Source organism: Heteronotia binoei, chromosome 4 (genome assembly GCF_032191835.1).
Source record: "Heteronotia binoei isolate CCM8104 ecotype False Entrance Well chromosome 4, APGP_CSIRO_Hbin_v1, whole genome shotgun sequence".
Taxonomy (NCBI): Eukaryota; Metazoa; Chordata; class Lepidosauria; order Squamata; family Gekkonidae; genus Heteronotia; species Heteronotia binoei.
Window position 1 is genome coordinate 103,884,004 of NC_083226.1, and position 23,501 is coordinate 103,907,504.

Sequence of the window (23,501 nt, forward strand, 5' to 3'; positions counted from 1 at the left end):
CGCGCCCAACTCGACGTGAGGATTCACCTCGACTCCATTATGACCACCCATCTCGACTTCGTGATTTCCCTCGAAGTCATTTCGAGTACTCACCTCGACTCCGTGACCGCATTCAATCCTTGGAACCAGAAGTTGGTCCCTCTAGACACCACCAGGAGCATCCTCGGTACCGGGACGTACCTAAACCTCGCACAGCTTCTGCTACTGTGTCCGTTGCCCCGGTTACTCCACCCAGGTCTCCGGCCAAAACTGCAGAGCCTCGAGCTCCCATCTCGGAACCGGTCATACCTCCACCCTCTCCCTCGGGGGAGGCCTCCTTATCCGACAGAGAGTCCTCAGCCTCATCGGACTCGAAAGACCACCCACCTTCTCTTCCTTCTGATTCTGCGCAACAGCTCCGGCTCTCTCCATCAGACGCATCCAAGGCGTACCTCAACCTGATCACCTCTATGGCGGAAGCGCTGAAAATACCACTCCCAGCGGACTCCCCCAAGGTGTCGGACATGGTACATGACTTAGTGCAGTCAGACTTCCCACCCGGCTCCTTACTTCCGATGCTACCTGTGCACTTGGAGGGTCTCCGAGAGGCCTGGGATAAACCTGCCTCAGTCCCCCCCACTTCAAAGAGGTTTGACTCCCTCTATCGGGTCCATGCCCCCGACGCCAAGTTCCTAGCCTCGCATCCGGCTCCGAACTCTATTATTGTTCATTCGGCCACAAAGGCCAAACCCTCCAGACATCCCACACCACCGGATCGTGAGGGAAGGAAACTAGACACCTTAGCAAGAAAAATTTTTACTCTGGCATCTACCAACTCGAAGCTCAATAATTATTTAGCATACTTTGCTGCTTACACCTTTAATTTGGCCAACCAGTTTACACCACTTATACCCTCGCTTCCTGACACCTCTCAGAAAACAGCCTCCACCCTGGTCGCCGAACTCTCCAGGGTCTCCAAACAACAAATTAATTCCATTCGTCATGTGGTCTCCTGCTCTTCCCGTGTTTTCGCCTCTTCAGTCGCCCTCCGTCGTCACGCTTGGCTTAGGTCCACCAATCTGCAACCGGACATCAAGCAGAAAGTAGAGGATCTTCCTTTTGACGGCCTTGGCCTCTTTCACGCTTCTACCGATGAGGTCTTGACTTCGGTCGACGACGGTCGTAAGAGGGCCAAACGCCTGGGAGTATCTCAACCATCCTCACAACCTTTTAATCGCAACAAGTCCTGGAAGCCATCCTTCCAAAGACGCCAACGTTCTCCAAAGCAAGGCGACTATTGGAAAAGAAGGCCTACACAACAAAAACCTCCATTCCACCAAAGGCCGCGCCCTCAGCAAACCAAAAAGTCTTCCATCCCTACCAAACAGTCTCTTTGACTTCCCTCCCATGCAGCCGTCCTACCCGACACGTCTCTCCCCATTCTATCGGACTTGGAGCTCTATTACGACCGATTCCTGGGTACTCACCATCGTACGCCTGGGGTACGCAATCGAGTTCACTTCACCGCCTCACCACCACTACTTTATAACTACCCCCCCATCTCCTCACCTCCATCAGGAGATTCTGGACTTGCTCCAGAAGAAGGCCATAGAACCTGTTCCTCCCCAACATCGGGGAACGGGCTTCTACTCAAGGTATTTCCTGGTTCCCAAGAGGGATGGAGGCAAGCGTCCTATTCTAGATCTTCGGAAGCTGAACAAATTCATCGAGTACAGGAAATTCAGAATGATCTCCCTGCAGTCCATCTTGCCCTTGATTCCAAAGAATTCCTGGATGGCTTCCCTAGATCTTCAGGACGCTTACTTCCATGTGACTATCCGACCTCAACATCGGAGGTATCTCCGGTTTGCAATGGGCCAGGATCATTTCCAGTACGCATCCCTACCATTCGGTCTCTCCACTGCACCCAGGGTTTTCACCAAGTGCATGGCGGTGGTGGCGGCTGCCCTACGGATCCGAAACATCCCAGTCTTCCCTTACATCGACGACTGGCTCCTCATTGCACCGACACAGCATCAGCTCGAGTCCAATCTCCATACCACTCTTCTCCTCCTATCTTCTCTAGGCTTGCGTGTGAATGCCATCAAATCACACCTCACCCCAACTCAGGACCTCAACTTCATAGGGGCCTATCTCTGCACCTCTCTCCATCGTGCTTTCCTCCCAGAGGACCGCGCGCTGACAATCATCAACCTCGCCAGATCGGTTCAGCTACAACCCACCCAATCGGCCTTCACTATCCAACGCCTTTTAGGCCTGATGGCCGCCACTACAGCAGTCCTCCTCTTCGCCAGGCTGCGAATGAGACCACTTCAGCTCTGGTTCGTACGTGCCTACCATCCTCACGTGCAACCTCAGAGCACTCTGCTCACCGTTCCCCAGAGAGCACTTCTCTCTCTCACCTGGTGGACTGTACCCGACAACCTTCTCGCGGGCATGCCGTTTCTACCAACCCCTCCAACGGCTACCGTGACAACAGATGCCTCCATGTGGGGTTGGGGAGCCCACTTAGAAGGCAGGACTGTCAGGGGTCTTTGGACTCCTTCAGAGAGGGCCATGCACATAAACTGCTTAGAGCTGATTGCGGTACACAGGGCCCTCCAATCGTTCCTCCCTCTCATCGGGGGTTGGCACGTCCAGATCTCCACAGACAATATGGCGACAGTCTTCTATATAAACAAGCAGGGGGGCACCAGATCCCTCCGACTGTGCCGCATAACTATACTTCTCTGGGAATGGTGTGTCAAACACAACATCTATATGACCGCCATCCACCTCCCAGGTGTGGAGAATGTTCTGGCCGACTCTCTCAGCAGACTGCGCATAGACGACCACGAATGGTCCATCAACTCGACCTACCTTCGTCCCATCTTTCGGTGCTTCGGAACACCCAAAGTGGACGTCTTTGCATCCAAGGACAATGCCAAATGCCCTCGATTTTACACCAGAAGGGGCAAGGATGCCTTTCTACAAACTTGGAGAGGTCCCCTCCACTACCTCTTCCCTCCAACCCCCCTGCTAACCAAAGTGCTGATGAAGATCTCACGAGACGGCACGGACTGTATTCTAATTGCTCCATGGTGGCCACGGCAACCGTGGTTCACGCGGCTGCTGCAAATGTCTGGTCACACTTACCGCCGCCTCCCTCTAATGAACGATCTCCTATCGCAAGCCAACGGCCAGATATTACATCACAACCCTCAGGTTCTGGCCTTGACAGCGTGGAGAATACGCCCTCCTCCCTCTCTGCTGACGTAGCCAACATCATCCTCAACGCCAGGAAGCCTTCCACCAGACTTTCGTACCAACGCAAGTGGAAGCGCTTCTGCTCCTTCGCGGCATCTAATCACTTTCGAGCGGAATCGGCACCGCTAAATCTGGTTCTCAACTATCTGCTCTCCCTGCAGAGATCAGGACTCTGCTATTCTTCCCTGAAGGTTCACCTCTCTGCCATTTCCGCGTTTCATGACCCCGTTGAGGGCAAAACGGTTTTCTCTCATAGCCTTTCCAAGTCCTTTCTTAAGGGCATGTTGCATCTCCACCCACCTATCAAGCCTTTCGTTCCGGCTTGGAGTCTATCCCTCGTTCTTTCATGCTTAATGAAAACCCCGTTTGAACCTATGGCTACCATAGATCTCAACCTTCTCTCCTGGAAAACAGCACTGCTGGTTGCCCTTACTTCTGGAAAGCGTGCAAGTGACTTATGTGCTTTCCGACATGACTCCCCTTACACCATTTTCCATAAGGATAAGGTTGTCCTACGTCCAGACCCTGCTTTCCGCCCTAAGGTTGTTTCCCAGTTCCACTTATCGGCTTCAACTTCCTTACCTGCATTCTTCTCTTCTCCATCAGACCCAGGGCAAAGAGCCCTGCACTCTTTGGACGTTAAAAGAGCTTTATTATTCTACCTGGCTCGTACGCAACCGTTCCGTAAGGACCCTAATCTGTTTGTGGCCTACGGCAAACCTCACAGAGGGCACAAGATTTCTACTCAGAGACTTTCGAAATGGGTAGTTAGTGCCATCAGGTTGTGTTACGAACTGGCTAAGCAACCTTTGCCTGAAGGCCTTAAAGCCCACTCTACCAGAGCGGTCTCGACGTCTTCGGCTTTCCTGCAGGGCGTCTCCCTAGAGGACATCTGTGCTGCTGCATCGTGGTCCTCTCCATCCACGTTCGTCTCCCATTACGCCCTAGACGTGCGTGCGAGACGAGACGCCTCTTTCGGCCAAGCGGTCCTCAGATCCATCTTCCACTGAAGTTATGGGTGAGTGCATTCGCTTTCATCTCTTTATTACATGTATATGGTGCTATGATCATGTGACATGTGACTAACTCTCCTTTTCTCCAGCACCCTCCTCCAGGTCATCAAGCTGACTAGTTACCCATGTGTGGGACTGCACAGAGACCACGAAGAAGATAAACAGGTTGCTTATCTGTAACTGATGATCTTTGAGTGGTCATCTGTGCAGTCACACACGCCCACCCAGCCTTCCCCGCTGCTGGCCTCTTGTGATTGTTGCCTAACTTTGTACAGTGTCAGTGTCAGCGGCGGCTGGAAGAAACTGAATGGAATAGGCGCTCCCCCCCCGCTCCAGGCATGCGCGGTCGCTGCCTGCTCCCCAGGGCGGGAGGGGAGCGCGCCAAAAAGCGCTATAGGCGAGCTATTGGAACTCCGAGGTATGGATTCGTTGCCTGCGGCAAGACCCATGTGTGTGACTGCACAGATGACCACTCGAAGATCATCAGTTACAGGTAAGCAACCTGTTTATGCCCATTTCCATCTTACCATCAATCATCACCAAGAAGAGTCTTGAGGTTTGCTGTCGGGAACCAACATTACCAGTTCCGTGCCCTTCCCTTCAGTCTATCAGCTGCACCAAGAGTCTTCACGAACATAAGAACATAAGAGAAGCCATGTTGGATCAGGCCAACGGCCCATCAAGTCCAACACTCTGTGTCACACAGTGGCAAAAAATTTTATATACACACATACACTGTGGCTAATAGCCACTGATGGACCTGTGCTACATATTTTTATCTAAACCCTTCTTGAAGGTGGCTATACTTGTGGCCGCCACCACCTCCTGTGGCAGTGAATTCCACATGTTAATCACCCTTTGGGTGAAGAAGTACTTCCTTTTATCCGTTTTAACCTGTCTGCTCAGCAATTTCATCGAATGCCCACGAGTTCTTGTATTGTGAGAAAGGGAGAAAAGTACTTCTTTCTCTATTTTCTCCATCCCATGCATTATCTTGTAAACCTCTATCATGTCACCCCGCAGTCGACGTTTCTCCAAGCTAAAGAGTCCCAAGTGTTTCAACCTTTCTTCATAGGGAAAGTGCTCCAGCCCTTTAATCATTCTAGTTGCCGTTCTCTGGACTTTCTCCAATGCTATAATATCCTTTTTGAGGTGCGGCGACCAGAACTGCACACAGTACTCCAAATGAGACCGCACCATCAATTTATACAGGGGCATTATGATACTGGCTGATTTGTTTTCAATTCCCTTCCTAATAATTCCCAGCATGGCATTGGCCTTTTTTATTGCAGACGCACACTGTCTTGACATTTTCAGTGAGTTATCTACCACGACCCCAAGATCTCTCTCTTGGTCAGTCTCTGCCAGTTCACACCCCATCAACTTGCATTTGTAGCTGGGATTCTTGGCCCCAATGTGCATTACTTTGCACTTGGCCACATTGAACCGCATCTGCCACGTTGACGCCCACTCACCCAGCCTCAACAGATCCCTTTGGAGTTCCTCACAATCCTCTCTGGTTCTCACTACCCTGAACAATTTAGTGTCATCCACAAACTTGGCCACTTCACTGCTCACTCCCAACTCTAAATCATTTATGAACAAGTTAAAGAGCATGGGACCCAGTACCGAGCCCTGCGGCACCCCACTGCTTACCGTCCTCCACTGCGAAGACTGCCCATTTATACTCACTCTCTGCTTCCTATTACTCAGCCAGTTTTTGATCCACAAGAGGACCTGTCCTTTTACTCCATGACTCTCAAGCTTTCTAAGGAGCCTTTGATGAGGAACTTTATCAAAAGCTTTCTGGAAGTCAAGGTAAACAACATCTATTGGGTCTCCTTTGTCCACATGTTTGTTCACCCCCTCAAAGAAATGTAACAGGTTAGTGAGGCAAGATCTTCCCTTGCAGAACCCATGCTGAGTCTTCCTCAATAACCCGTGTTCATCAATGTGCCCACTCATTCTGTCCTTGATAATGGTTTCTACCAACTTTCCCGGTATTGAAGTCAGACTGACTGGCCTGTAATTTCCCGGGTCTCCTCTGGAACCCTTTTTAAAGATGGGGGTGACATTTGCTACCTTCCAGTCCTCAGGAATGGAGGCAGATTTCAATGAAAGATTACAGATTTTTGTTAGAAGATCCACAAGTTCAACTTTGAGTTCTTTCAGAACTCTCGGATGTATGCCATCCGGACCCGGTGACTTATTAGTTTTTAATTTGTCTATCAGTTGTAGGACCTCCTCTTTTGTCACCTCAATCTGACTCAGGTCTTTCAATACCCCTTCCAAAATTAGTGGTTCTGGGGCGGGCAAAAAGTTCTCATCCTCCACAGTGAAGACGGAGGCAAAAAATTCATTTAGCTTCTCAGCCATTTCCCTATCCTCCTTCAGTAATCCTTTTACCCCATGGTCATCCAAGGGCCCCACTGCCTCCCTGGCTGGTTTCCTACTTCTAATATATTTGAAGAAAGTTTTATTGTTGGTCTTTATGTTTTTTGCAATATGCTCCTCATAGTCCCTTTTTGCCTGCCTGATCACAGTCTTGCATTTGATTTGCCACAGCCGGTGTTCCCTTTTACTAATCTCACTTGGACTGGTTTTCCACTGCTTAAAGGAGTCCTTCTTACCTTTTACAGCTTCCATTACTTTGTTTGTTAACCACGCAGGCCTTTTCTTATGCCTGTTTGTGCCTTTCCTAACTTGTGGTATGTATTTTATCTGAGCTTCTAGAGTTATAGTTTTAAATAGCATCCAAGCTTCCCCAAGGGTTTTGACCGTATGTACCTTTCCTTTCAGTTTCCTCCTCACATGCCTCATCTCAGTGTATTTACCCCTTTTAAAGTTAAACGTGGTTGTGGCGGTCTTTTTGGACAACTCCCTATTTATACAAACGGTGAAATCAATAACATTATGGTCACTGCTCCCAAGTGGCGCCATACACGAAGTGTACGGCGGTGGTGGTGGCAACACTTCGCCAACAAAAAAATTCCATATATCCCTACATAGACGATTTGCTTATTGTGGCACAATCTCCAGAGCTTCAACGAGATATCTCCACCACTCTATTCCTTCTATCTTCACTAGGCCTCCGAGTCAACCTTACAAAGTCCAATCTTATTCCAACACAGGACATCCAATTCATAGGCACACGCCTATCAACAATATTCCACAAGGCCTACCTCCCTGCAGACAGGGTTCATCACATTCAGTCCCTGGCCACTACCATCATATCCCATCCGACTCAGACAGCTTTCATTTTTCAGCGCATGCTGGGACTTATGGCTGCCACGACATCTGTCCTATGCTTCGCGAGACTCCGCATGTGACCTCTACAATTATGGTTTGTACGGACGTTGCACCCGCATCAACAGCACCAAATGTCCTTACTCACCATTCCACACCACATTCTTCCAGCGCTAGAATGGTGGACTCTGAAATGTCATCTGGCAGGAATGCCATTCATAAGATCGCCCCCATCAGCCGTTGTCACGACAGATGCCTCAAGGTGGGGTTGGGGAGCCCACTTCGGCATGCTAACAGTACAAGGACAATGGACAACTTATGAAAAATCCCTCCATATCAACTGCCTGGAAGTATTGGCGGTCCACAGAGCGCTCAAGTCTTTCCGACCATCTCTTCACGGTCTGCACATCCAGGTCACCTCAGACAACGTAACAACTGTGTTTATATCAACCGTCAAGGGGGCACTACATCTGTTCGCCTATGCAAACGAGCTCTAGCCCTATGGCATTGGAGCATTGCTCACAGCATATTCCTAACATCTGTACACCTACGAGGAATTCAAAATACCCAAGCCAACGCGCTAAGTCGCCACCTTGTGAATGACCACGAATGGACCCTCAACCGCTACTATCTCCAACTGGTTTTCGAGACATTCGGGTATCCGACCATAGATGTTTTCACCTCTCCAGACAATGCCCACGCTTCTACGCTCGCGGCCCTCCATCAGCGCAATCTGCAGGAGATGCGTTCCTCCATCAGTGGTCGGGACCACTACACTATCTGTTCCTACCTATTCCGATGATAAAAAGAACGATTCAAAAAATGAAGTTGGATCGCACCAACTGCATCCTTATCACCCCTTGGTGGCCTCGTCAGCCGTGGTTTACCACACTCCTTCTGCTCTCCAACAGTGCGTTCCATCGCTTTCCTCAAGCACACGACCTCATTTCTCAGCAAGCCGGCAGGGTCCTACATCACAATCACAGGAATGCTACGACTGACTGCCTGGAGAATCAGTTTCTAGAATTCCCTGCAGAAGTTTGTCATGTTCTTTTTAAACGCCTGAAAACCGTCCACTAGGAAGTCTTATTCTCTAAAGTGGAACCGTTTTTCAGATATGCTGCTCAACACAACTTCCTTCCTTCCTTCATCTTCCTCTATAGCTCAAATTCTGTCTTACACTTTGTCTCTCTCAAACTCTGGCCTAGCTTACTCCTCTATAAAGGTTCACCTGGCCGCTATTTCAGCCCTTCATCCACATATTGGAGGACGCACTGTTTTCTCTCATCCTGCTACAAAAGCCTTCCTAAAGGGCATTCTACATCTTCAACCTCCAATTCGGCAACTGTAACCTTCATGGAGCTTATCTCTTATTCTGAGCCAACGAATGAAACCTCCTTTTGAGCCAATGGCATCCATTCCACTGCATCTTTTGTCTTAGAAGACAGCACTGCTAGTAGCACTCACATCTGGCAAGAGAGCCAGCGATGTCTGTGCTTTTTGAACAGATCCTCCTTACACTGTCTTCCACCATGACAGAGTGATTCTACGTCCTGACCTTACTTTCGTACCGGAAATTGTCTCACCTTACCATCTGGGAAGATCGACCACTCTACCTTTCTTTTTTCAGAAACCTACTGACGTAGGGCAACGGACCCTACATAATCTTGACATACACTGGGCCCTTGCTTTCTATATTGAAAGGACACGTCCCTTCTGGAAAGACCCTAGACTTTTTGTGGCTTGCAGAATGCATAAGAAGGGACACAAAATCTCGACTCAGAGATTCTCAAAGTGGGTTGTAGCTGCAATTACTTTATGCTACCAGTTGGCCAAACAACTCATACCTCAACACTTGTGAGCTCATTCCACTCGAGCCATCTCCACATCATCAGCCTTCTGTAAGGGTGTACTGATGGTGGACATCTGTGCCGCTGAAGTTTGGTCTTCTCCATCTACGTTTGCCACGCACTATGCCCTGGATGTTCGTGCTCGGCATGACGTGTCCTTCAGACATGCTATACTTCATTCCATCTTTGACTGATACCAACTCCATGCCCTGTGAGTACTGTATCTTTTGCTACTTTTATGCATGTTTAACATCTGTTATTCTATTGCAGCACCAGCACCCCCCTCCGTGCACTTCAGCTTACCAGTCACATGTGTGGGACTGCACAGAGACCACGATGAAGATAAACAGGTTGCTTACCTGTAACTGATGATCTTCAAGTGGTCATCTGTTCAGTCACACACGCCTGCCCAGCCTACCCCGCTGCTGGTTTATCCTTTTCTCTACCAACAAACTTCTCTACACAGCGGCTAGAAGAAACTGGGTGGGTGGAGTGCCTCCCCCTTGCTCCAGGCATGTGCAGTGGATGCCTGCTCCCCAGATCGAGAGGGAATGCGCGCCAAAAATAATGCCTAGGCTAGCTTTAAATTCTCCAAGGTTGGGTTCAATTCCAGACGGAAACCCATGTGTGTGACTGCACAGATGACCACTCGAAGATCATCAGTTACAGGTAAGCAACCTGTTTTTACAGTTATTTCTTAAGAGTTTGTAGTTTTTCTGTCAAAAAGACCAAAATCAAATAAAATCAGTATAGCATTCTAGAAACTATTTTCTGATGCAGAATCTCAAGGGGGACATTTAAGTATTTAATACTGGACTTGTGGAGCTTAAATCTTCTGACTCTAGCTCAATTACAAGGTAACAACTGTAAACAAAAAACAGATGGTTAACCATCTCAGCTGCAGAAAGAACCTAAGAGAAGCCATGTTGGATCAGGCCAGTGGCCCATCCAGTCCAACATACTGTGTAAGAGTGGCCAAAACCCAGGTGCCATCAGAGGTCCTAATAGCCATTGATGGATCTCTGCTCTTGGTGTTTATCCATCCCCTCTTGAATCCGTCTATGCTTGTAGCCATCACCACCTCCTGCAGTAGTGAATTCTACATGTTAATTATTCTTTGGGTGTAGTACTTCCTTTTGTCTACTGTTTACTAATTTTATTGAGTGTTCATAAATTCTTGTATTGTGAGAAAGAGAGAAAAGTACTCTTTCTCTATCCTGTGCATAATTTTGTAAACCTCTGTCTTGTTACCCCTCAATTCTTGTTTCTCCAAGGGTCTGATATAGTAGAAGGGAGCTTCCTGTCTTCATATAATGTGTTCTTAACTGAAGTTTTGGGGGAGGGACTGTGGCTTAGTGTGACTAAGCATCTGCTTTGCAATTTGAAAGGTCCCAGGTTCATTCTTTGGCATTGTCAGTGAAGAGGACCCAGACAGTAGGTGATGTGAAAGGCCTCTGCCTTGAGACAGCTGCTGCCAGTCTGAGTAGACAATCCTGTCCTTGATGGACCCAGAGGTCTGATTCAGTATAAAGCAGCTTAATGTGTCAAACAGCCTTCAAGCTTTCCGAAGGGATTTGACCCTCCTTACTTTTCCTTTCACTTTCTTTTTCACAAAGCCCCTCAACTGATAGAAGTTACCCCTTCTAAAGTTAAATGTGGTTGTGTTGGTCTTTTTTTGCCACTCTATATTTACATAAATACTGAACTTTAATAGCATTATGGCCACTGTTCCCAATTGGTGCTATCACATTCACTTCTCTCACCTGAGCATTACATGAGGCCAGGTCCAGGATTTCCTCCCTCCTGGTAGTTACTGTGACCATCTGCTCCATGGCACAGTCATTCAGAGTATGTGGAAACCCAAACTCTTCCACCTAACTTTGAATACATATTGACCCAATCAGTGTGTGTTGTTAAAATCACCTATTAAGACATAATTATTTTGTGCATTATTTTCCTTAATTCTTTTGCTATTTTTAAATCATCCTATAACCTTTGATCTGGTGGGCGCTAACAAACTCCCAGAGGTGAGCTTCCTTTTGGGCCCATTATTTCTACCCATAGTGTTTCTGTAAGCAAATTTAATTATCTTAGATTCTCAGTTTTGCAAGACTGTATATCTTTTCTGACATCCAGAGCCATTTCACCTCTTCCCTCCCTATTCTTCTGATGTAATTTATATCTAGGAATTACTGTATCCCACCAAATTTCTGTATTGCCCACAGTGTCTTTGTTCTCCTCCGACACTAAGCATTCCAGCTCCTCGATTTCACCTCGGACACTAGTATTTGCATATAAACATCTGTAATTCCCCAGACATGTTAGGCCTGTAACCTTCCTCCTGTTGGCTGCTAGACTTTGCCAAGCAGTTAGTATTGTTTGTCACTCCCTTAGCAGCCAGTCCTAATCCACTTCCCCCTAGAACAGTAACAACTATCCCATGAGTGGCCAATGGTAGCTCTCCATATGTTTTTGGCCTACAACTTCCATCAGCCCAGCCATTGGCCATGCTGGCTGGAGCTGATGGGAGTTGTAGGCAAAAAACATCTGGAGAGCTACCGTTGGCCACCCCTGAACTATCCCATCTCTTTAGAGAGGAGCCATACAGAACCAGAGAGTTTTCATTTCCTGTTGGCTTTCCCCCAAGACTTAGTTTAAAAATTGCTCAGCCACCTTTTTTATTTTGTGTCATCCTGGTTTCTTCTTGGGACATTTAGAAGCCATCTGTTTTGTATAGGTCTTGCTTGTTCCTAAAGCATCCCAGTACCTAACAAACTTAAATCCTTTCTCTCTTCATCATTAAGACTCCTAATTTGTGCCTATCTAGCTGGCCTGCATGTGGAACAGGCAGCACTTCTGAGAAAGAGATCTTGGAGGTCCTGGCCTTGAGTCCTCTGCCTAGCAATCTAAATTTTTCCTTCAGGACCACACAACTACATTTTCCCACATCATTGGTGCCAACACTTACCACAACCACTGGCTCCTCCCCAGCACTGTCTTCCAGCCTATCCAGGTCACATGTAATATCTCTTATCTTCACATCAGGCAAGGCAAGTCATCATGTGGTCAGAGTACGTGTGTTTGCGATCCAACTATCTACATACAATCCTGGACACAGTTAAGTCAGTGGAAGTTAAGCCACTTAACTGTATGTAGGATTCCAACTCATATGAGTAACATTTTTTTTTAAAAAAAAGAATAAAAATTATTTCCCTACAAGGCATTTATTGTTGTGGCCATATTTCAAACAGTACAGGAAAATACTGTACTGTATTATAATTGTGGACTTAACTTTAAATCTAATAGATGGTAAATAGTAAACAGGATATACATGGATTTGAGTTTAAAACTGGGCTCCTGACTGTGTTTGCTGTTTCATATAGTAGCTGAGAACTAAACCTGATGGCTGCTGAAATACTTGAGAGTGTGGGAGAGCTGGACTTAGTCTGCAGGCAACCACAGTCTCTGGCAGCATGGTACATTACCTTTCCTTAAACATTTGGAAGAATAAATATGCCTTTCAGTAAATTATTACAGAAGGGCTCATTACTGAGTGCCAGAAGCCTAAGAAATGTCATTTAAGAGGGCAGAGTTGGGCACCAAAAGAAACAGTTCAGTAACATGTCAGCCTTTGCAACTCAAATGGATTTTCTGTGCTTTAAAGTGAAAGTGGCAGTAAAAATGAAGCATATGGTAAAAAACAAAATAAATTTATTGGCAGGCATATACATTAATGCTCTACACCTTTGAACAATGGTCTCCCTTCGCGTAGTATTATTATTAAAAATGTATGAGGGGCTGAATGAAATATTCAAAGTAATCCCCACATTATCTGTAAATTTGAGGGTGCACATTTTACGTGCATTGATTGAATACTTGTTTACCTGTGGGAATTTGTGTTCAAAGAGAATACAGAAGTGTCCAGCAGAGAGTTAGGTATTTACTATAGGATTCCAGGCTCTTCTAAGGTACACAAGGTGTGCAGGATTATAGCCACATTAAGAAAAGGAAGGCATCTGCTTCTGCATGCTATCTTATCTCCTTTGAGGGAAAGCCCAAGGATTCCACTTTCATGAGTTTGCTAGAATTTGGTATTTAGAATTGCTCATTGACCTTATACAGCTCCTGTGATTGAAAGTACTATAGGCATGAGCTATCCAGAAGAAACTGCTTCATTTTTCAGTCCTGCAGTGAGAGTACTAGTTATCCTGTTTTGCTCTGACAAAATATGCAGATTTTAGAAGTGCTGTTTAGACAAGAAATTGGAAATCCTATTAAGTGAAGAAAATCTCTATGTTGCTGTGAGCTTTGAAGAAGGGTGGAATACAAATATAATAAACAATATTGCCATACATCTCTCCCAAAAGTAGAAATACAAGACTCATATATACTGGTGACTTCCTGCTTTATACTTTACTAAGAGTAAAGCCCGTTGTGAAGAAAAATACAATGGACTCTAGAAGGAGGCTCTGAGCGGTGCTCGCCACCCTTTCTGTCTTCCCACCCAAGTGAAGGCATTCAGTCTCCCTTCCTACCTCATCTGGAGAGCAGTTGTAATTCTGAGTGATCTCCAGCCCTCACTTAGAGACTGTGCAACCAAAAAGAGCAACATGGCTAGTAGAGCAGGGATAAAGGTGTAAACCTCCATGAAAACCAGCCTCTAAATTTATACAAATTATTTACTAGAACTGTTGTCAATAAAAATCTCTCAAAATATTCACCAACAGATTCATACAAAATTAAACATTAAGGAACATCACCCAGTCACCCATAATTAATAAACAACAAGTAAATGTCCAATTTTCATAGGAAGAGGGTGTAGATGACCATTCCAATGGAGTAGTGTTTCGCGGAGTTTCAGATGGCTTTCTCTTGTACAGCCTGGCACAAATATGATTCACTACGCTGTTGTACTGAATCCCACGTTTCGCTTTTGCTTCGACAAGCTGTACATGAATAAATAAACAATAAACCATACAAAACATACTCAAACATACATTGTGAGGCAAAACTCGTTTCCATAGACCAATACCTTTCAAAAATTACTTCATATTCCAACTGCTGTCGCTTGTAACATTTTCCAATGGTATGTTCAATTTCCTGAATTGCTTTCGAGCGCTTCTCTTTTTTTAAAAACCCCCCACAGGTGTATACAATTAATGTTTCTTAAAGATACAGCATTATACACTACAGTTTTTTACTCTCTGGATACAAAATTAATGAAAACATTTTTACAAAAAGCAGGAAAGATCCCAGTTATTATTTAGACCCTTAGGTATAATAATAATAATAATAAAAAATTTTATTTGTATCCCGCCCTCCCCACCTAGGCAGGCTCAGGGCGGCTAACAGCATTTCACAAAACATACAATAATAAATAAAACCTTTAAATTTAACAATATAAAACTTTAAATTTAACAACATTAAAAACCAGTCAATACAATTAAAATAACTTGGTCTGACAGTGCCGATGGTGTTTGACGCTAGTTCTGTCAGTTTATACAATTTATACAGTTTACACAGCGGTATAAGTCTTTAATTAGAACTGCATTAGCGGATCCTTAGTATGAGGGTCTGCAATAAAAATACCCAACACATTTCACACAGCAATAACCATTTTGTAGCCTCGACCCGACCCTGCAAACTGGCAGGAAATTTCTCTATTACAAAGTATCTTAAAGAATTAGGGTCATGCTGAAGGTCCCTGAAATGCTCTGCAAGAGGGGCGCCAATTAGCAAGTTCTTAATGTGAAACTTGTGTTCAAGCACACGTGTATGGATTACACGTGTCATGCTTACCAAATTTTTTTTTTTACATGGACATAATACAACGTAAATATATTGGCGGGTTGCACAGGTGGTGGTATCCTTTAAAGCAGCCTTAAAGCCTGTTTCTGGATGGACAAACTCCTTCAATTCTAATGTTAAAGAACAGGCAGAGCAAGCTCCGCATTTATGGTGGCAACCACCGCTATTAGTCTGCAAGGTCGACTTGGAGTAGTCAGATCTAACAAGGGTATCTCCTAGATTTTTGGTCCTTCTATATCCAAATTTTTGAAACCTCTGGCACCCTGGCAGATCCCGAACCAAGAACCAGAATTTTTTCAGGATGCTTTGAATAGAATAAGATAAATTGGAATATTGAAAAGCACATGTAAGGCCTCCTAACAGTCTAGACTCGTCGTTGCAGGACTGCTGGTCCTTACCGATCATAGCAGACCTTGGGACTTTCCTAATGCTGTCATAAGCTGCTTTTATCGTAGAAACAGGGTACCCTCTACTACTAAATTGTTCACTAATCCGATCTTATCCTTTCTTAAAGTCCGCCATTCTTTTTGAATTACGTTTAGCATGAGCCATTTGGCTATAGGGTAGACTCCTTTTCAAATGTACAGGATGACAGGAATCAAAGTGTAGAGGGATACTCTTATCTGTAGGTTTTTTGAAGGGCTTAACAGCCAATATGTTCTCACTTGTTTTGAACACCAATGTGTCCAAAAACGCTATAGTATGGGTATCTGCCTTGTAGCTGAATTTTATTGATGGATGCACCTGATTCATCCAATCAACCAGAGGTACTACCAGAGTAGCATGAGTCAGAATGGCCATTACGTCATCTATATATCTATAAAACCATAGAATAGAAGACCAGAAAGGATTGGATTACACATTACAGTAATACTCTTTCTTCATGGCAGACTTGGAGAAAAAGTATTACTGAAATGCGTTATCCCATCCCTCCTCAAATCCCATCCTTTAAAATCTTTCATTACCTGGGGACTTCATATGAATGAATGATCTGTTCACAAGCATTTTTGGGTGTCTCTTTTTCATAGTTAGAAATCACGCCTCTTTAGTTGATGCACTATTGTGTCCAAATGGTCTTCCAGAGCACCAAGCACTTTTAGCCTTTTGAAGGGCTTGTAAAGCTCTTAGGCGGTCTTTGAAATCTTTAAATGTTTTCAGATTTAGTGGAAGTTTTGTGATAGTGGGAAAAGTTTTGAGGTATTTAACAGATATTTATTGTCATGTCACAGTTTTTAATCTGATTACTGTATATTTTAATATGTGATGTTATTCTGATCTATCTGTGTCAGAAATCTGCAATAAAAATGTTTTAAACAAAGTGATACTCCACTGCCTCTTTTTACTGACTGGAGAGTGAGCTGTGTATGATAAAGACAAATAACTGATGCTGAATTGTATCCTGTTATGTTTCACTGTCAAAACAGGAAGCCCTGCAACCCATGTGGCTTTCTGTCTATGAGGGTTTTCCTTTCCCTACCAGTGTTCTTTTGGGGATCAAAGGGCATAGTTGGGGAAGGCAAGGAAAGATCCACATCCACCAGTATAATGCCTATATCATTTTGAAACCAGCTATCATTCTGAATAATGGTTGTATGGTGAACAACTAAGGAGAAATTATTTTCCATTGCAAGGTGCCTTGGTCTGTGTATTCAGAAATCTAGATGGTGTAAAAGGATTGTAATATCGTTAAGGGGTTTTTTGGTGGGGGAGGGGGGTTGCACTAATCATCCTGTTGACTACTGGCAGGGCAACATGATTGTTTTTCACTGCAGAGGTACAATTTGTAGTGAGTCACTGAGAGCTGGGCTGGTTTTCACAACTTGACTTTCTGCAATAGATTATATAAACTTAGTTCCAAGAGCTAATTCATTTTATCAGTCTGCTGTTCATTCAGATTGGATGGGCAATAGGGTTGCCAAGTCCAATTCAAGAAATATCTGGGGACTTTGGGGGTGGAGCCAGGAGACATTAGTGGTGGAGCCAAGATCAAGTCTGTGACAAGTATAATTGAACTCCAAAGGGAGTTCTGGCCATCACACCTTTTCAATTCCTTCCTTCCATAGGAAATAATTAATGATAGGGGCACCTTCTTTTGGGGCTCATAGAATTGGACCTCCTGGTCCAATCTTTTTGAAACTTGGAGGGTATTTTGGGGAGAGGCACTAGATGCTATACTGAAAATTTGGTGCCTCTACCCCAAAAAACAGCCGCCCCCCAGATACCCATGGATCAATTCTCCATGATTTTCTATGGGAATAAATCTCCATTGGAAATAAGAGTTCCCAGAAGACATTTCCCTCCCCTCCCCCCCTTTCTGACGATCCTGAAGCAGGGGGAGGGCCTCCAAACTGGGGGATCCCCTGCCCCCACCTGGGGATTGGCAACCCTAATGGGCAAGTCTGCTCTTTCTTTGCCATATGCACAAACCACAGTTGGGTTGAACAGCAAAGTACAAATTAGCAACTCGTGTTCATAGTGACTACTCCAAGAAACCTATTTGCTGCAATCCTGGCTCAATCTACACAGAAAAATGGCACCTGGCCATAAACACAATGAAAGCTGGAATGAGTACTTGGAGTCCTCATAACTTATTAGCACAAAAATAGCACCTGTCAAGACAGCCTCAAGATGATGAGTTTTTAAAATAGATCTAATGTTTTAAATCTGAAATACAGTTTATGCTGCATTTGCATGTCTTTAAGGCCAGGAGCATGTAAGGATCAAGGTTTATGCATGGCAGTTTTGGCAGTTTTTGTAAAAATACAGCAACTAACTCTTTCCTTCCCTTTGTTCCTCACGTATAGGACAATCTGCCCATCCCAAAGGAAGTTAATCGCAAAAAGAATGAAAAATCTGAACCTCCGTTCCTGTCACCAGCAAATGGCTACGGACACCATTTCACCCAAATCAATTACCTCTCCTCTTTTTAATCATAACTCCTCATTTGTATTAAATATGGTGTATGGGTGTTGATGAGGTCATCATGGTGTCATATATCGGGAATTGTTTCTATGTAAATCATAAGAAGAAAACTACGGGACTCTGAGCCTTGCTTTAGAGAATTACAGTGGAAAAATGTGTACCATAAACCGGTTTTTAACCATCCTGACTCAAGTAAAAACTCTCAGAATTTCACACTGTGAACCCAAGTTTACAAACATATTACAGGTGGGCCTTCAGGCCTTGTTCTACCACAGCAATGTCTTCCACTACTCAAACTCCACTGACCACATGCAACTGGTAAACTGCTGCCTCTCCATTTTCATGATTCCTAACTGCTTCTTGCAGAGGCTGAGAGTCCCTCTTTATTTCATTTAGACGTAACAAGCCTAGTAGTTTATTTTCATCGATTGTCTGTATAGCTCTATATTTTATCCATGTACTCTTTTGATGTATAGAAGTAGTATGAAACTCATGGTTTCCTTGTGGTAAGTGACTGAGATGCTGCCACGGGATTTGAGACACTGATGAATGGTGCTATTTTGGACTTTAAACATGCTCCTTGGCAAGGTAGCTCTGATGGAGTTATTTTTAATTTCCATGTTCTAAGAAGGTGTTGGTACTTTGTTCTCGTTCTTTAGACTGGACTGACTTGTTTCCTTGTGTCTTCAGTGTGGCTTTCTTATTCAGTGTAGTAGGGTGAGTAATTACTAATACAGCAAGTGAGGAACTGATTCCCACCTGGATATGCTCACAAGCTTGCAATGGTAGTGGGAGCAATCACAAAACTGTAATTTACTACAATTTTCCTCTTTGCCATTTTGCTTACATGATTTGGATAAAGAGCAGCAATAATTTTCTTATGGTCATTAGGGGTTGTTTTAATGTTTTTGTCTTTTCTTTGTAAAAAATTCATTAGGAGGCATATTCTTCAAGGGGGCAGTATGTTTGTAAGTGTCCTCTTAAAGTCAATAAAATTGGCTATGTTTTTAATAAAAACAGAATTAATTATTTCTTTAAATGTGTAGAAACAGAATCTATTCAAAAGCAATGAATCTAGTTCCACAGTATTTCCAGCTTGTGGATTTTACATTTTTGTTCTTGCTCCCAGGGAATTAGGAAACAAAATACAAAACAAAACAGTACCATCTACTCATGGAATGTTGCTGTGTTAGACACAGTCTGTAAGCCCACCTTAATTTTTTTTATATAACTCTGTCCTTCAGCTCTTCCTTTTACTGGTCAGGCTTCGTCCTGAACTGTTTAGCTTCTGACTGTTAAATACCAATGCATGCACTGAACTTCTTGGTTTCTCTCCCCCCCCCCCTTCCATTCTTATGCACTTTCTTTCTGGTAGATTAGATAAGTCAGTTGTGCTGTATATACATATAGCAAGAAACAGTATTCAGCAGTTGTGGCATTTATGTATAGTTGCAGTTGTGTACTGCTGAAATGCAGGCTTTTGTAACAGTGTGATCTTTAATAATGCACTACAAGTACCCAATGTATTTTAGCTCTTTTAGTAGGATTTGTTCAATAAATATGCAAGCTCTAAGAGTAACTACAGTGTCTGTGCTGCTGTCTTTCCTTGTCCTGTGCGTCATAACCAGGGTCAGTGGATGTCATCATCCAGTAATGTAAATGTAATGTAATGTAAAATTTTATTTATATCCCGCCCTCCCCCGCCGAAGCAGGCTCAGGGCGGCTAACAACACTTCAAGTAAACAATACAGTAATAAAAACATTAAATTCACATTAAGATTCACATTAAAATCAGTCAATAATCGATAATTAATTAAAACATTCCTAAATCAACACTGGCGGTAAACGTTATTAATCTGGCGGTAAACATTAATTCAGTTATTGGTGAACGCCTGTTTGAAGAGGGCGGTCTTGCAGGCCCTGCAGAACTGGTCTAAGTTCCGCAGGGCCCGCACCTCCTCTGGGAGTTGGTTCCAGAGTTGTGGGGCCGCAACGGAAAAGGCCCGAGTGCGGGTGCTTTGAAGTTTAACTTCTTTTGGCCCAGGGATATTCAGTCTGCTTTTCCCCACTGACCTCAGTGCTCTCTGGGGCTCATATGGGGAGAGACGGTCCCTCAGGTAGGTCGGTCCTTGGCCATATAGGGCTTTAAAGGTTATGACCAGCACTTTGTACTGGATCCGGTATACGATTGGCAGCCAGTGCAGTCCGCGCAGCCCCGGCCGTATATGCTCCCATCTTGGGAGACCGAGTAACAGCCTGGCCGCCGCGTTCTGCACTAGCTGCAGCTCCCGGGTCCGGTACAGAGGCAGCCCCATGTAGAGAGCGTTACAGTAGTCCAGTCTTGAGGTGACCGTCGCGTGGATCACCATTGCTAGGTCCTGACGCTCTAGGAAAGGGGCCAGCTGCCTCGCCCGCCTCAGGTGGAAGAAGGCTGATTTGGCAGTGGCTGTTATCTGGGCCTCCATTGATAATGAAGGCTCCAGTAAGACGCCCAGGCTCTTTACCCGCTGCGCCGTCTTTAGCGGCGCCTCGTCAAAGGCCGGGAGAGATATTTCCTTCCCCAGAGTGCCACGACCCACATGGAGAACCTCTGTCTTCGCTGGATTTAACTTCAGCCCACTCAGTCTAAGCCACGTTGCAACAGCCCGCAGAGCCCGGTCCAGGTTCCCCGGGGCGGAGGCGGGCCGGCCGTCCATTAGTAGATAGAGCTGGGTGTCATCTGCGTATTGATGGCAACCCAGCCCAAATCTCCGGGCAATCTGGGCGAGGGGGCGCATATAGATGTTGAATAACATCGGGGAGAGAACTGCTCCCTGGGGCACCCCACAGTCTAGTGTGCGCCTCTGGGATCGCTCACCCCCAATCGCCACCCTCTGTCCCCGACCCATGAGGAAGGAGGAAAGCCATTGTAAGGCTAGCCCCTCAACCCCTATGTCGGCGAGGCGGTGGATCAGCAACCGATGGTCGACTGTATCAAACGCAGCCGACAGATCTAATAACATCAGTATTGCCGCGCCGCCTCGATCCAGTTGCCGCTGGAGGTCATCCACCAAGGCGACCAGGACCGTCTCCGTCCCGTGGCCCGGTCGGAAGCCAGACTGGCACGGGTCTAAGACAGAAGCGTCATCTAGAAATCTCTGTAGCTGTAACGCCACTGCCCTCTCGATAATTTTACCTAAAAATGGTAAATTGGACACCGGTCGGTAGTTTGCCAATTCGGCCGGGTCTGCTGTAGGTTTTTTCAAGAGGGGGCGGACCAAGGCCTCTTTCAGAGGCGTTGGAAAATGCCCCTCTAGGAGGGATCTATTTATGATGTCCCGTAAAGGACATCTAAGCTCCCTCTGGCAGGATTTAATCAGCCAAGAGGGGCAAGGGTCCAAATCACATGTTGTTGGGCGAGCAGCAGAGAGAATTCCATCAACTTCCTCCAAGCTGAGTGGGTCGAAGTGGTCCAGTACTAAATCTGAAGACAGGCGCGGAGCCTCAGTTTCACTTACTGTGTCTAATGTGATAGGCAGGTCTTGGCGGAGCGATGAGATTTTATCTGCAAAATATTTCGCGAATGCCTCACAGCCTATTTCTAATTCCCTAATATTTGGTTTGCCTTGTGGCAGTGTTATAAGATCTCCAATTACTCTAGACAATTGTGCTGGGCGTGATTTTGCAGATGCAATCTTGGCTGCGAAGTATTCTTTCTTTGCAGCCTTGACTGCCATCTCATAAGACCTCATAAGCGTTCTATAGGATGTTCTCGTCGCTTCGTCCCGAGTATGCCTCCACCGTCTCTCTAGTCGTCTGAGCCCTTGTTTCAGCTGGCGTAACTCCAAGGTATACCATGGTGCCAGCCTCTTGCGAGGGCGCAGAGGGCGCCGAGGTGCAATTTCATCGATAGCCCTGGATAGCTGGCCCTGCCAGACTTCCACCAGGTCATCGAGAGAATTGCCAGTGGGCCAGGGATCCCTCAGGGCTGTTTGGAACCGTTCCGGGTCCATCAAGCCCCGGGGGCGAGCCAAAATAGGCTCTCCGCCCATACAGGGTTGGGGCAACGTCTCCATACGGGCCTTAAGGGCTAGGTGGTCCGACCATGCCGCGATATCGTTCACCAAAATCCCGGATGCAAAGATCAGGTCTAATGTGTGCCCGGCCTGATGCGTGGGAGTTGTGACAAATTGAGAGAGCCCCAGTGTCGCCATGGAAGACACTAGGTCCATCGCCTGAGTGGAGGCCGTGTCATCGGCATGGACATTGAAGTCACCCAGGACCATAAGCCCCGGGAACTCCAATGCCCAGCCCGCCACTGCCTCCAATAGTGATGGTAAGGCGCTGGCTGGTGCGTTGGGCGTACGGTACACCAGCCAGATCGCCAACCCCTCTCCAACATCCCACATCAGGCCGGCACATTCAATGCCATCGATCCTTGGAGCCGGGAGAGCCCGAAAGGTGTAATCCTCCCGTATGAACAACGCTACCCCTCCCCCCCGCCCGTTATTCCGTGACTGGTGAAAGACCGAGTAGCCTAGGGGGGTCATCTGGGAGAGAGCTACTGTCTCTCCGTCCCGCACCCAGGTCTCGGTCACGCAAGCCAGGTCCACATCCAGTAAAAGGTGCCCTTCCAGTTCACTCCATATACACAAGTGTTTGTTGTCCTGAGGGCTGTTCCATGTACTGGATGTAAGGAAAGAAAAGTGCTAGTTGTGTTTCCTGTTTGGGCATGGTGTAAAAATAACACCCATTTCAGCCTGTGAGATTTCAAGAAGCAGCCTGCCTGAAGTGATTTTTGAGTAAATAACATATGACCATGTCATATTATTTTCATCATGGTAGAGATATGTGGGAACATTCCTATGAACAAATAGTGCATCTTCAAAAGTGGCCCCCAAACTCACTGCTCTGGCAAATAAATTCATGTAAGACTGGAAAGGGAAGGCAGCATTAGACCCATTCCAGTCTGGCTTCTACCCCAGCCACAGGATGGAGAAAGTGTTGGTCACCCTGACAGATGATGCTGGATCAAGATGCATCGACGCTGCTGTTGTTATTAGATCTTATGGCAGCATTTGACAGAGTTGACTTCGATCTTCTGACCCACCACCTCACTGACACCCTTCAATGGCTTACCTCATTTCTCCGTGGTCAAGGACAGAGGGTGGTGATGGGAGAGAATGTGTCCTCTACACTCCGTAATATGTGGGGTCCCTCAGGGGGCACTTCTCTATCTGATTTTATTAACATCTATATTCACCCCCTCGTCCAGCTGGTGAGAAGTTTTGGGCTTGGGTGTCACTAGTATGCTGATGACCCGCTGCTGTATCTGTTATTGGACAGCCACCCAAACACCAGTGCAATCTGTCAAGAGCTTGAGCATGATTTTGGATGTTTCCTTGAACATGGAGGCCCAAGTCAGTTATATTGCCAG

At 45.8% G+C, this 23,501-nt stretch overlaps 1 protein-coding gene across 1 annotated transcript in view; it reads left to right on the top strand.

Annotated features, from left to right (window-relative positions):
* NREP (neuronal regeneration related protein) overlaps positions 1-19,664 on the top strand; it is a 47,492-nt gene extending 27,828 nt beyond the window's left edge. The window contains exon 4 of the mRNA XM_060235612.1: positions 17,968-19,664. Coding sequence (XP_060091595.1) covers positions 17,968-18,093 — 126 coding nt within the window. The 3' untranslated portion in view covers positions 18,094-19,664. The remainder of the gene's footprint in view (positions 1-17,967) is intronic.
* Positions 19,665-23,501: the final 3,837 nt, after the last annotated feature.